Source organism: Lissotriton vulgaris, chromosome 3_2 (assembly GCF_964263255.1).
Source record: "Lissotriton vulgaris chromosome 3_2, aLisVul1.2, whole genome shotgun sequence".
Lineage (NCBI taxonomy): Eukaryota > Metazoa > Chordata > Amphibia > Caudata > Salamandridae > Lissotriton > Lissotriton vulgaris.
In genome coordinates, this window is record NC_141690.1 from 177,491,204 (window position 1) to 177,506,311 (window position 15,108).

General features: G+C 48.4%; 1 protein-coding gene across 2 annotated transcripts in view; it reads right to left on the reverse strand.

The window, feature by feature from the left end:
• Positions 1-15,108, reverse strand: part of HGFAC (HGF activator) — a 724,616-nt gene that overhangs the window by 273,005 nt on the left and 436,503 nt on the right. For both annotated transcript variants that reach the window (XM_086964147.1, XM_086964148.1), the window contains exon 8: positions 12,704-12,881. In XM_086964147.1, coding sequence (XP_086820273.1) covers positions 12,704-12,881 — 178 coding nt within the window. The remainder of the gene's footprint in view (positions 1-12,703; positions 12,882-15,108) is intronic.

Sequence of the window (15,108 nt, forward strand, 5' to 3'; positions counted from 1 at the left end):
TTTGCCTCTGATATTAAATTCTGCTTTTGGTCTACGGAGTCTACCTATTTTACACTCAGCACCACTCAACATAAAAGTATATCCATCTTTCCACTAACATTTAGATTTAAATTTTACTTTTGGAATTATCCCTACACATTCATGCAAAATGGCCTTTGCACCCACACTTTCTGCGTTCTTTACTGACAAACTGGAAATTAATGTATTCATTGTTTCCCCTGCCCTTTGTGGTATAAAATTTAACACATAGCTATATTAGCGACTTTTGCAAACCTGTTTTCCAACCTTGTTTTTGCTTCTGAAACTTGGTCATGAATTTACTGACCATCTGAATCTACAGCTACAAGTAATTACTTAAAAACATGTTGACCCTCTTTGCCTTAAGTATTTAAAAGATTGGCCCATTTCCTTCATGAACGAACGTCTTGACCATCCAACACCACAATAAGTTTTCAAATATGTCAATCCACTCTTCCAATTCAATGGGTGGGTTTCTGAGCTTGTGTTAAAAATAGTGGCAGTGGAATTTCTGGAGAAGACTCTATGATGATCCAGGTTGCAGAAAAACAAAGAATTATATTGAGAACAGTACCTGCAATATGTTGGCAAAATTCTAACAACAAACAGAAAAAACTCTCTCACAGCTGCAGGGAAGGTTCTATTTCTGTTTTTATGGTAGAATTTCCAGTGTAGGTGCAGTCAGATTGCTATTGTATTCCAATAATTGTACATTCACAACAGGCAGGGCCTTGAAAAGAGAGATTCCTGAGACACATGGACATCGAGCAGACGGAGCCTTGCAGAAATAAATTCCTGTAATAGACGAGCTGCCACACACAGTAAGAATCCAGAGTTTTGTACCATTTACAAATGCACCACAAGGCACAGCTTGTACTTTGTCGCGCTCAAGCGCCTGTGAATGTCTGATGCTGATCAGTTGTGAGTGTACCAGTGTGCCCATAGTGGGTGCTATGGCAATGCACCAATGCCACTCATACTCCACTATAAGGATGATCCAATAGTTTGCTCGGGCCTGTTTTTTAATTATTGCAGCTCACTTTGACCCACACACACATATAATGGGTGATAAAGTCATACTCCAATGCCTCATGCAGTATCAATATGCTAATCCTAACTAGCACTTGCCATGCAAATGTTTCAGAATAGTTGAGAGGCAAAAGCGCAAGCAGCTGAGAGCTCTGAGATAGCTGTCAGCAGTTAAAAGCACAAAGCTCCTAAAAATGCCAGTCACGCCCACAGTATCTGAGTATGGTTGCTATGAATGTAAAGTCCTCAATCCAGTTATATCAGAGATTTCCTCAGATATCTCTCCTGCCGGTACCTTGTGACTCAATGTTGTGGGTTGTTTATAACCCTGTTGGGTTGTTCTTGTCCCGTGGTTGTAGCGCATCACCAATTTTGTAAATAAATCGGTCTACAAAATAAGTCTTCGTATGATTTATTGAGCGATAACTACCCAAGTGCGGTGGTCCCATACAAGCTAAGGAAAAAACGGACTGGTTGTCGAATCCCCAAACATTTCTACCCATGGCAACAGATTCTTGAAAGATAATATTCTTTAAGCTTAGATGAGGCCATCAAGCTTAAAGGTATGCAATGTTCCCTACAAGGTGTGTCTGAAAATAGTCAATCTTTCTATCATCATACTGAAAGTCTGAGATATCTAATCCCTCTGCATTATGGTCAATACATGTTTTCAAAACCAGATTCATTGGTTACACTTGCCAAGTCTTTAGCAACTGTAGTCACGGCCCTGTCATGGCAATCTGACAGGTTAGGTATTTAAGTAAATCTTTTGCACACTCTCGCTACGCTTTGCTTATAATGATCGCAATATATCATGTATAACTTGGCTAGCATCCACAATGATTACAGACTGCAGTGTAATTAATTGAAAATGTAAGAGAAGGTGGGAACTTAGTAATTGTTGGAACCACTGAAGATATATAATGAACCCATCTTCACTAATGTCATGCCCCAAGTACTCAACACTTATTAGGAATCTTCACACCTCCTTATGTTTCTTACAGGTAGATAATAATCCAACAAACTGGGTGCTTTCACCTCCTTATCCTTTCATGTTAAGTGGGCAGTGCCCCAAGAATCCTTTCTATCCAGTCTTCTATTTAATCGCATGCCACCTTTGACAGGCTGTGTTAGTTGAGCACACTGCAACCAGGATGGTGTTGTTCATTGTATTTTTTAGCCCTGAAGAAGTCGTGGGTTATTCCCTACATGACGAAACACATGTTGGCTGTTTAATAGAAGACAGGAAGGAAACAATGAAACTTGATTGTGTTTTGAATTACCTGTAATTGTGGGGGTTGACAATAGAGTGTTTGCTCAGGGACATGGGTTAATACAGCCACCAGTAACCAGATGATCTCTTTAACTGTCCTTGCTAGAATACCACATCCCTCAGATTCCATCTGGTGACACCATGAATTTAAAGGAACAGTATGGTATGTAAAGCACAGGCCATACCAGTATTTTCAATCATAACCCAATTTATTATTCACACAACTATTGTGAGTTTGATGGGGCAGAACTTCGTGGAGATTATCCCCTCCAAATTCAAAATGCTACCCATTTGCTGTAAATTCAATCTATGGGAAAACTGTCTTTGGCCCCTAACCTCGGGGAATATACCTCCCTGATGCACAAGGCCAGGAATCTGGGTATCTTATTGGATACCTAACTGGAACATAAGGCCATAATCTCCCAAGCAGCCAAAACATGCTCTTATCAAATACAGCTCCTAAGCAGAGTATTCCTCTTTCTAACCTTTTCTCAGAGAATCATGGCAGCTAATGTCCTTTGTCCATGCCAGGCTAGATTATAGGAATATGGTTTACTTGGACTTCCCTAAATCCTCAACCAACAGTCTCCAAAGTATCCAGAAGGTGCTGGTCAGATCCTACTTTCATCTCATTAGGTTTAATTCCACTTCTAGCCACCTACAACAGCTGGAGGTCTTATAAACATAATTCTCTTCAAATCCACTTGTATGTTTCAAATTTTCATGGAGAGAACCCCCTCCTACATTCATCACAAAATTAAGAAATACTGGTGAAGTCGCTTACTAAGTTCAAGTAACAAAATGATGATGATTGTCCCGCCGTTCAAGTGGGCACATTGGGGAGGACGTATCTTTACGGTACATCGACCTAAACTTTGTAACTCTATACTGGTTAAAATCAGAAACAGATCAGAACTGAATCTGTTCAGGAAATCCCTTAAAACTGAATTTTCGATCAGTAAACTAACCTTTCCTGTTCGGCCTCGCAAGTGACACCATCCCCTAGCCTTTAGCCTTTCCAATATGGTATTCAAGGCCTGGGTTGGTTGCTGGCCTTTGCGACTGACCGTATCAGTTGTTATCTCTGCCTCCTTTTAGATCAAAACCCATAGGTCACAGTTTTGATGTCTGACCCTGGTCGATTTTATCACCTTTCTTGTTGAACATTTATATCCGCACACTGGCCTCCCTCCTTCATCAGATGCCTATCTGATTTTACATGTACGCTGTCGACACCTAAGTGGTCTTTGGATTGTCTCGTATGATGCAGAGCTTGTCCAGCATGGCTGGAAGTTTATCCTTAACCTGATGGTGGCTATCAGGCAACCATCTGAAACTGAACCATAGCAAACCCTATCCACTTTTAATGTCACTGAATCCCAGGATCTTAGAAGAACTTCAGTGGCTTCAGGTTATGGGTCCATTACCTACAATGGTGTCACCTGAGTGCATACTGATCATCTATTATAATTCCAACCTGGCCTTCAGTGGCGGCCGGCATGGATCGCAGTTGAGGGGGGCAGGAAGGGGGGACACGGGTGTAAATAAAAAAAAAAGAACTTACCTTCTCACCGTTTCCTAGCCGCGTCTATTCTTGTAGTCCTTCACTCCAGCTGTAACAGGAAGCACACCTAGGCTCCCAGACAGCTATTCACAACACTGCAATGCAGTGCTGCGATTGGTCTGAGCATCGTGGTTCAGCGCTCAGACCCTGACTGGGAGCCCGTGCATGATCTCCATGCAGGCTGTAATGCAGCCTGGGTGGAGAATATGCAAAGTGCATATGAATGTTTGTCTGGCCGAGACGGTCGGCCAAACATTCATGTGCACTCCTCCTGTGCCTGTTGTAAGAGCAGCCCCGCCCCGCAAAGTTGCCGGACAACAGGACACAATAAAATGATAATAACACAAGGGCGTGGCCAAGAGCGTCAAGATGGCGGTCGCACCTTAGGAGTGCTCCGGACCCCTCTGTCATCCGCACTGCAATTGCCTGCCATAGGGACCCTAATGACCCCTAAAATCCTTGACCCGCTCACCTGGAAGTCCGGAGGGCCCCACTGACGTGCTGCCTTGCGATCCTTGGGGCAGCGGAGGCCCTTCAATCCTGGAGCCGCCTCACGGCCTCCTCTAAGATGGCGGCTGCCGCCGCAACCGTCGGATCCCTGCTCTGCCTTGGGCCCTGACCGCGTTGCTGCGGAGTGCTGAGTCGCCTGGCCTTCTGTTACCGGCCGGCGAGACTGTGGACCTGCTTTTCCGCTTTCTAGTGCAGCTGACGCGGCGATGAACTGGGAGACGGCCCGCCCGTCTCAGCGAGCTCCCCCTGCCTCTCAGGAGCCCCAGGCTGCCTAGATCCGCCTTTCAGCCCTGACTGCTTGGCCTGGGGTGGAGCTGCGTTGACTCCGCTGCCACCCGGCATGCCTGTGGACCCGCTTCCCCACTGGAGCGGCTGCCGCCTTGCTCTGATGTGCCCCCCGAGCTGCCGAGAATCCAGAGGCTGACCTGGTTGCCGGCCGGGCTGTGTGGGGAGCTGATGCCTGTGACCCCGATGACAGCCTCGTGGCACCACGCTGTGGCTCTTGGAGGTGGGGCTGTGGAGACCTCCTGAGGGCCTGGGCCGTGCTGCGCTGGTGTCTGCGGGCTGCCGACTGACACCCCCCCTTCAACGATTGCGGCTGTCAGGTGAAGAGGTGTCCACGTTACTGTGGGGGTGTGGGCCTCTGAAAGGGGGATCAGCCGTCGATCGGGCGGCGGGGGAGGAAGTGTGTGAAACCTCTGGGTCTGACCCGTGCCCGCCTGGGCTTCTCTTTCCTCCCCCTCCCCCCACCCTCGAAGTCCCGGAGGGTCAGGGGTTCCTCGACTGCCAGGTCGGGCAGTGGCGCTTGGGCTGACCGGCGAGGGCCTGTGGCTGGCCCTACAGATCCGCTCTCTTTCTGCGTCTGAGGGAGGGCCCGAACTGCCTGGGCCTGCTCTCCTGGCCCGGCGCACCCGCCTGGAATGGTGAACCCGGGCTGCAGCTGCTGCCTGGGGTTTCAAATCTGCTGCACGGCTCGGGCAGAATGTGGTCCTGGTAGCCGGCTCCTGTCCTCTGCACCTGCAACGCCCTGTTCATGCCTTGGTGGTTGACTTTGGCCCCTTACACCATAGGCCCGGAGGCCGACGCCACCCCCTTCATTCATCCTCAGTGATCTGGTGAGCCTGGCACTGGTCTGTGGTCCACTGGGGCCCCCGCAGAGTCCGATCAGATTGACGCAGGGCGGCGGGGTCTGGCTGCGCCCCTCTCTTCCATCCAAGATAGATTGCTTTACCACCACTGATGCTGGGGCTGCCGGTGGACCTGCGGGCGCGGCTGCCCCTGCCGCGCCCGACCTCTCCGTCATCCTTCAGGCGATCCAGATGTCACAGTCCTCAGTTGAGGGCAAGATTGCGGAGGTTCGTGTAGACATAACACTGATCCGACAGGACCTTTGCAACGCTAACACCCGGATTAAGGAAGCGGAGTCCCGCGTGTCTGCCGTGGAGGACGACATTCAGCAGCTCAAAATTCAGATGACCAGGCTCCAGTCTGGGTGGACTTTCTGAGGGCGTGGAACAGGGTCCGGCAGCGGACTTTGTAGAGTGCTGGATACACTCCTGGATGCCCGAGGGTGCGCTCTCCCCCTGTTTCACGATTGAGAGGGTACACCGATCGCTCGCCCCCCGGTCGCAGTCGGGTGCCCCTCTGCGACCAATTATCCTGCAAATCCTCAACTACCATGACAGAGACGCTATCCTGGCCGAATCCCGGAAGAAACAACCTCTCAAGCACGAAAACCTGAGGATAATGGTCTTCCCTGACTACACCCTGGAAGTCTAGTCTCAAAGTCGTTCCTTTGATGAGGTCAAGCAAAAGCTGCGAGCTTAACATTCAATATAGGCTCCTCTTCCCAGCACGGCTGCGTGTGGTCTTTCAGGACAAATCCATCTTCTTTGAGACTCCTGAGGAGTCATGGACATGAGCAACAGAAGAACGCCTGCTGTGACTGCCTGCCCAAAATCACGTTCTACCTACTGCCACCGGCGGCACCTGGCGGGACATGCCGGTACTTCACCCACACCGTAGACACTACGGGAGGCACAGGGGCCAGCGGCATGCGCACTCTGCCTCTCCGATTGGCCCCTAACAGGGCTGCACGCCTGGGCCATCTAGGGGGACCTCTCCGGCCGGGCAGCGCTCTGGCTCCTTAGGCTGTTCCGACCCCAGTTTGGCTTCACCTCGACCGACCTTGATAGATCTTCCAGACACCGATCTTTCCCGTAGCCCGACACTTCTCACCGGGCCGGCCTGAGCCCATCACAGCGATGTCAGCCTTTGCTTTGTTGTTTGGATTCCTGGTTGGGGTCGACCGAGACTAGTAACCCATCTGGTCACTAACTATTCACTGATGGTTATAAGATAAGAAGATCCTGCTGTGAGGAGGGGTCCTCCACGACTTTCCCCTTTTCCAAACATTTTTAGTTTGGTGTTTCAGTTCCCTGTTACTGTTTGGGCGACAGATGCTTCTGTTCGGGAAGTGTGGGGTGGGGGGTTGGGAGGGGTTGGAGCTCGGGCTCCCATTTGAATTGATATTTAGGTTTTACGCGTTCTGCACTGCCTCTGTTCCATTACACCTGGGTGAACACATCCCACGCACTGATACGCTACCTATTCCACGAGCGCTGGGCGGTACCACACTTCCAGTATCCCAGCTATGTCACCTAGCGGCCTGACTCCCCCCATGACCTCCTCCTGCCCCGGGATTCTAGCGTGCTCTTACCGCTCCGCCTAATGTCCTGTAATGTTAATGGCCTGCTGGACAAGATCAAGCGCACAGCCGTCCTGCGATATGCCCAGCGTCAGGCGGTGAGCATACTCCTGCTTCAGGAAACCCATTTACTAGGCCACTGATGTCCTTTCCTTGCCCGCTATGGCTATGGCGCTGTCTGGCATTCTGGGTTTCGTAGGAGGTCCAGAGGGGTCGCAATTCTGGCGCATCGTAATCTTCCCCTAGTGGCGCGTAAGGTGACATACGACTCTCAGGGCTGCTTTATTCTTTTAGGAGGGACCCTTGGGGATCGCCCGCTTAATATACTGTCTGTCTATTACCCTACTGCTCTGCTGGCCCCTATACTCCGTGGACTTACCCCGCTGATCGCGGCTTTGCCCCTGGGACTGACCGCAGTGGGGGTGATTTCCAAGCCATGATGGATTCCGGCCTTGATACTGTGAACCCCTCCCTCTACCTCCAGGACTGCCCAATCCGGTCTCCTCTCCTCATGGGCAGCCAGCCTGGGTCTCAGAGATGCCTGGAGACTGTGGCACCCGACCGCAAGGCACTACACCCATACTTATGCCTCTCATCACACCCATGCACGCCTAGACTACGCTTTCCTGCAGGTTCAGGACTGCCGAGCGCTCCAGGCAATCTCTATCCTCACGAGGGGCCTGTCGGACCACTCCCAAGAGCTACTCAATGTAGGGGCCCTCCCGACCGCTTTGGCAACTCAACGCCTTGTTCCTCCAAGACATAGATTTCAAGGACAGCTTAGGTGCCGAACTCTGTACCTACTTCACCACTAATCAAGGCTCAGTGTCCTCCTCTCTCACCCTTTGGGAGGCTGGTATGGCCACCATTCGGGGGTTTGCCATGGGCCAGTTGAAACTCACCCGTGCGGCACGTGACTCCCAGCTCACACACTTGGAAGCACAAACCACCCTGATTGAGGCGCTGAGCCCCGAGGATAGGTCTGATGTCCAGGAATGGAGTCTGGCGTTTCTACGGGATGAGCTCAGACAGACCTCTCTGGAAGCTGCCAAGCTTCTTTGGCGTTCATCTGTGGCCCGAGCGTACGGCTGGGGAGACAAAAATGGGAAGCTCCTCCACCGCCGCGCCACCTACCCTATGGCCAACCATATCATACCGGAAATGGCGGACGCAAACGGCAAGCCCCACCGCGCCCTGGTAGCAGTGGCCCAATGATTTGCCTCCTACTATGCTACCCTCTATTCGGCATGGTCGCCAGGTCTTTCTCTCTCTGACCTCCTCCGACGGGAAGAGTTCCCCCTTCAACGCCTTAGCGGCTCCGATGCGGCTGCGTTGGACCTTCCGCTCACCCCTGCGGAGGTGTCTGATGCCATATCGTGCCTAGCGGCTGGTAGGACTCCTGGGTCAGATGGGCTCCCCCAGTAGTTTTATTTGTCCTACCGTGATACCCTGGTTCCACCTCTCATAGCGATGTACAATGAAGTGGTGGAGTGGGGCTCATTCCGGTCGGAGTCGGATCTCGCTACCATTGTAGTGATCCCTAAGTCCCAGCCCCCTTAACAATGCTGCTCGAACTATCGTCCCATTTCGCTCATCAATACAGAGCTCAAGATCTTCGCTTCCATATTGGCCAATCGCATACAGCCGCATTTAGCCCAGCTTGTCCACCCTGACCAATGTAGCTTCATGCCTCTCCGAGGGACTAGGCACTGTCTTCGACGCCTTCATCTTTCCCTTGTGAACCGACACCTTCTGACTCCATACTTGTCCCATCTCCTTATTGATTTTGAGAAGGCTTTTGCCTCTCTTGACTGGAGCTATTTAGAAAAGGTGCTGGACCAGATGTGTTTTGGCACTCCTATCCGCAACTTGGTAGGATACTCTATCACTGTCCCTGGGCACAGGTGCTCGTCAACGGAGCTCTTTCCCGACCGTTCCCCATTAGACTGCATACGCAGCAGGGCTGCCCCCTCTCCCCGATACTTTTTGCTCTGGCGATGGAACCGCTCGCTTGCCTTATCCGCAGTGATCACTCCCTGACTGGCTGGAGGTGGCCCGGCCTAGCGGAGGATAAAATTGCGCTATACACGGATGATATGCTGCTATTCCTGGCTGACCCGGCCCGATACGGACCTCGATGCCTTCGAGCACTGGCCATTTTTGAGCGTGTTTCCGGTCTGCGGCTTAACCCAGCTAAGTCCGTCCTTGTCCCCTTGCACTTATCGCGCGAGTGCTTTGACTGGCAGTCGATGATCCCCCTTCTGCGACTGTCTTTCAAGTACTTGGGGATTTGGGTTTCCCTTCTCCCCGACCTTGCATGGGAGCTCAATGTCACCCCGCTGGTTAAGCAGGTCCGCGCCGACCTCCTTAAATGGCACACATTGCCCCTGAATTCTCTGGGCAGGATAACCCTATACAAAATGATGATCCTAGCCCGTTTTTTGTACATGCTCCAGAACACACACCTCTCCTTTGCTAGATCTTGGTTCCGGGACATGGACGGTTTGGCCACTAAGTTCCTCTGGGGAGGCCGGAGGCCCAGGCTGGCCCTGGCCCACTGCCGAATCCCATCTTTTAACGGAGGTCTCGGAATGACGAACCTCTACCTCTATTATTTAGCAACTCATCTACTTACAATCCACGACTGGTTTAATGGCGGCTGGTCCGACCCGGCGTATCGCTTGGTACTTCACACCATGGGCTTCTGCTCTATCGAGGGTATGCTTTACGGAGCCGTAGTTCCTCGAGCTCTCCCTGAGGTCACGCGAGGAGTATTCCTGGCTTGGCATGCATCACTACATCATACTCACTGGGCAGGGAGGCTGACTCAATACACTCACTTGTAGTGTGGCCCCAGGCTCCATGAAGTTGCCTCCTTGTCAGGGTTCCGGCAATGGGATCTCATTGGGGTAACCTTGTTGGGCGACGTCTAGAGGGGTACTCATATTCGATCCTTTCAAGATTTACAGGCTACACACTCCCTCCATCCCTCTCAATTCTTCCGATATCTGCAGTCGCCCCACTCCCTTCACTCTCACATTCCAGATGGCACTTCCCTGCCTGAATATAGCCCGCCTGAGACTCAAGTTCTGACCGGCTACTTGGATAAGGTGGGATCTCTCGGATCTACTGCTCACTCACCAACAATACCCCTAACTCCCTTTCCCTATTCCGATTCAAATGGGAGGGCTGGCATGGGGCTCTGGAGGATGAGGATTGGAGGGACGCCCTGATGGCTCCTTGAACGAATGCAGTATCAGCGAGGCTCCGCCTGGTCCAAGTTTATTTCTTGCATGCCGCCTATCTTACACCCCTACGTCTTCACCGCGCTGGGCTTCGGCCTTACGCCCACTGACCCCGCTGCTCTCACCCCCACGCCGACTTTTACCATATGGTGTGGTTGTGTCCTGCGATACAGGGGTACTGGGAATCTTTAACACAAGACCTGACAGGGGTTCTGGGCTGAGAGGTGCCTCTTGATCCCATACATGTTCTGCTGGGCATCACGGACGGATTGGATGGCTCCAGGGCTGAGAAGCTCTTGCTCAATACAGCGTTGGTGGTTGCCAAAAGGGACATTGCTGCTCATTGGCTGGACACTACACCACCCACTCTAGGGCGCTGGTACAGGGGGGTGGACTGGTGCGCTGCGCAGGAGTGCCCTCTTTATGTAGCCAGGGGATGTCCTGAGAAATTTCGCCGCATGTTGGGCAAATGGGTTGGGGTAATAGAAGACTGGTATGGAGTGGTCAGCTCTTCAGGTACACGTGGATTAGTCATTATTGATTTACTTGAGTAGCCTTGATGTCACTGCGATGTGTTTTTCCCCTACTCTGACAGTGTACAATGTAGCTCTGAATGGTGCAGTTTGTTGTTACATTCAAAACTCAATAAAAATTGATTGTAAAAAAAAAGAAAAATGATAATAACACAAGTTATTATCATTTTATTTTTCCCTAACTTTACTGCTATAAAGCAGTGGGTCGACGCTCATAAGCCTTAGCGGAGGAGCCACGACTGCTGGCCTTTCACATGCAGGCGGGTTAAGAAGATACGAGAGTCTATGTTTATTTCAGATGAAGAACCTGAGATCCATTTTTCCCTTAATTGATAAATGCATGAGCTTGTGATCAATGTTCCATTTATGGAGAAAAACTTCAGGCATCTTGAACTTACTCAGAACATTGCAGCTTGCCTTATCAGTTGTCTAGTGAGATCTGACTCAGTATCACTAATCATGAGACATCTACAGAGTAGGGTAATTTTTAAACCCTAGACTATTGTTCACAGACCACCAGGCATGCGGTCATCCCCCGGATATGACTGTTGAGGGAAAATCAGGCGTGTAACTCCCTCCATCAGAATTGAAGTACTCCCCATCGGACGCCTGGGCACTACTTGTCAGTGGCAGCACAGAGTGGTAGCTAGTAAATCACCCACTGGACAGACAATGTTTGATGTTCACGGAATACATGGCACTAGCCGCGCATTAAGCTCTTCCTAACAGACAGTAGTCTTTCACTTCCTGTCCATGACATTCTGCTGCAGAAATCATCTAGCCATATAAATATCACCCATCCCTACACCAAGAAAAGCAGACAAGTGTTCTGTATAGAAGATTAAACCTGTTAAATGGTGAAATATGCAAACTACTACAGCAGTCTGTTGTGTTCTAGCTACAGTACATTGCCCTATGGATTCACGCACGTCATTTGTGACATCTGCATCTAGGGTTGTCTCTTACTGTTGATCTGTATACATTGGTGGTTGTATGCCTGCTGCCTTCTGTGCAGTATGTCTGTGTGTATAGGTCCCAGTGTGTCTGTTTGTGCACATGGTTCTGTCTGTTGGTCAGTGTAAATGATAATGTGTTGGTCTGCTAGCATGTACCTTTGCTCAATATGTGCCTCTGCATCTGCATGCTGTGTGCCTCTGTGTGCATGCACTATAAAATCCCTAAACCTATTGGCTTTGCCATTGCCTGGCTTCAGTTTTAGCAATTCAGTGGCCATTCATAATCGCTCTATAAGTGATACTGGGTATGATCTTCACTCCATCTCTTTCTATTTTTTAATCCAACTTTATTTGTCTATCTCTATCTCTGGGTTTGTTAGTCTCTATGTGCCCACCTACTGCCACTTTTTAGTGGTATTTTGTCTTTGATCGCTGTGGCGTTCTCTAGTTAGTTATTGCACAGTTTGTTCAGTGCATATGTAATTTGCCACTGACAAGACAATCGAAATTCGCTGCTGAAGGTTCATTCTCAATTATTGAATACACCTGCATGCTTTCAGCTAGCAAGGAACAATACTTCGAGGCCCCACTCATGACACAATGTGCCGAATCAATGTCAATGCACTTTGGGCTTGAGTGATCAGATCATCTTGAAAGTCGGTGCCCGCCTACGTAAATATAATATATAGACCAGAGTTTTCCAAAGTCAGTCCTGGAGGGCCACCTATATGCCATATTTTTATCATAAGTACATTCATCTAAATGGGGATATGCAGAAAATCTGGCATGGCTCCGTCCTTCCAGGACCCACTTTTTAGAACCCTGATATAGAGGCTCCAGCAGTTGGCTGCAGCATAAGCTTGCTCACCTGCAGTATGAGTGGGACCCCAGTCCTTTCTCTGTAGCATCTTCAACCACATCAGAGTGGATCTCCTCGTGAAGCAGATCTGAATTCCACGGTAAGCACTCTCTTCCGGACCGAGTCGTCCTCGCAATCCCTCTGTATGTTTCAGCGCTATGGCGATGATAGCATTTTTGGTTGGGATCTACAAGACAGAGAGAGAACTGATGAGTGAAAGTGACTTTGAATAAGTACAGTAGAAGGTAACTCATAGAAAATGTAATTTGTTTGTTAAAGCTGTTGAAATTCTTTACATTAACCATTATTTATCATGTTCTTCTACAGTCTTTTCTCATCTTAAATTTTATTAAAAAAGAGACACCAAACATGACTTTTCTACCTGTTTCCAAACAAAGCTTTTAACTTATTTAATGTAATAAATTAACCTAATGTTGTTCTATAGGAGAGGTAGACCTCACTGTAGTAAAAAATAAATTAAGGAGTTTTTTACTACCATGACATGTAAAACTTAGAAGTGCGTTCCCACAATTTAAATACAATGCACTTTATGTGCTGTTTAGGCCTTACTCTAGAAATTACATCACTAAGGGCCCGATGTAGGTGGCAAATTCCGGTCGGAAACGGCCGAAATCGGCCGTTTCCGACCGGTATTTGGCACTTTGAGATGTAGGGGGCCAGTATTTACCTATTCGGTATATTTACCGAATCGGTAAATTTACAGAATCTGTAAAATACCGAATCGGTATTTTTACCGATTCGGTATCTTCCAGATGTAGGTGGGACTCTTCTGAGTCCCACAGGCCTTTCAGATTCGGTATTTTAACACCCAATCTAATTGGGTGTTAAAATACCGAATCCAGGTGAGCATGCACATGTGTGCATGCACACCTATGCCATGTGACAGACAGACATGCCCTTAGGGCATGTCTGTGTGCCACATGGCACACAAGCCAGTATTGGGGGTGCTAGAGGGTGTCAAAGTGACACCCCCTGCACCCTTGCTGGAATCGGTATTTACCGATTCTGTAAATACCGAATCGGTAATGCCCATTGATTCCTATGGGCTTCAAGGCCCATAGGAATCAATGGGGGATACCGATTCGGTATTTACAGAATCGGTAAATACTGAATCTTACAGATTCGGTATTTACCGAATCTGAAATACCTACATCTCCCCCCCTCTAATTTACCACTTCATAAATACCGAATCGGTATGATTCGGTATTTATGAAGTGGTAAATATAGATTTACCTACATCGGGCCCTAAATGACAATGTATCCTTTGGCAGACTATATATTGTTCACTATTTACATTAGAAAGTTGGCATTTTCTTGTCCTAACCATTTGGTTCCTACAGCCTGTACTCTATGTCATATGTGGAGTAGTGCAAAATTGGGTACATCCATGTAAATATTGATTAGGCTTCATATGTGTATACTAAGACTAATGAGATGTAATGTAACCTAGGAAAGAAAGGTGCACTTAAAGCTATATACACCTGCCATGTAATCTCAACAGTTATAAATATGTGTCCATTAATGCTTTATTTTTCGTAACGAGTTTCAGTTTAAGATTTTTGCTTCATATAATGAAATGTGTATTCATATGAATGCATTTACCCTGATAACAGGACTGTTCATACATTAGCGTTTAACAAGTTATAACCTGTATTGGAGTCTTTAATTTGCTAATTTGACCAAACGCCTTAATCATTTGAGTTTCACAATGTTCATTCTTCAGTGTGAATATTTTTCTCGGACGGAGTGTTTTTCTTTCCTCTCCAGGTGCCTGGTACGATGACCTAATGAATGGGGAAAGGCTTTTTGTGTGAAACAGAAATGGAAGTGTGAAGGGAGTCAAGGACGATAGAATGTATGGTCTGAAGGGAGGACTACTGTCTGTGTGGAATGAAGGGACAAATCCAAGGCCGTCTTCAAATATATGGATCAAAGAAGAAGTGTTAGTAGTGTGTTGTTTGAATTGTACATCACAAGAAAGGAGAATTACCAGTGTGCTTGCCAAAGAGAGTACTGTTTGAAGGTGGTCACTAATTGGAACTTTAACCTTGATTTAGGAGTGTCTCTGAGGGTATAACTGGGCAATGTTCTGTGGCTTTGTAGTGCATATGCAGATATTTCCTTTAGGCTAAGAGAGGTTTAGACCTCTATGCTCTATGCTTTATTCTTGTTGAGTGGCTTGATGCTATAAAATACTTTACTCTAGAAAACTACTACTGAAGTTTTCCTACGCTGACACCTTTCTTACTTTATGGATCTAATTGGGATGTAGCTTAGCATTCTTTAGCGTAGTTTAACCTCGGAATTAGAAACCCTCATGCATCATAGATGGAAATATTGGAACTTTCAATCTTCTCATTATGATGTATTTCGTATAATATACACAATTGCTA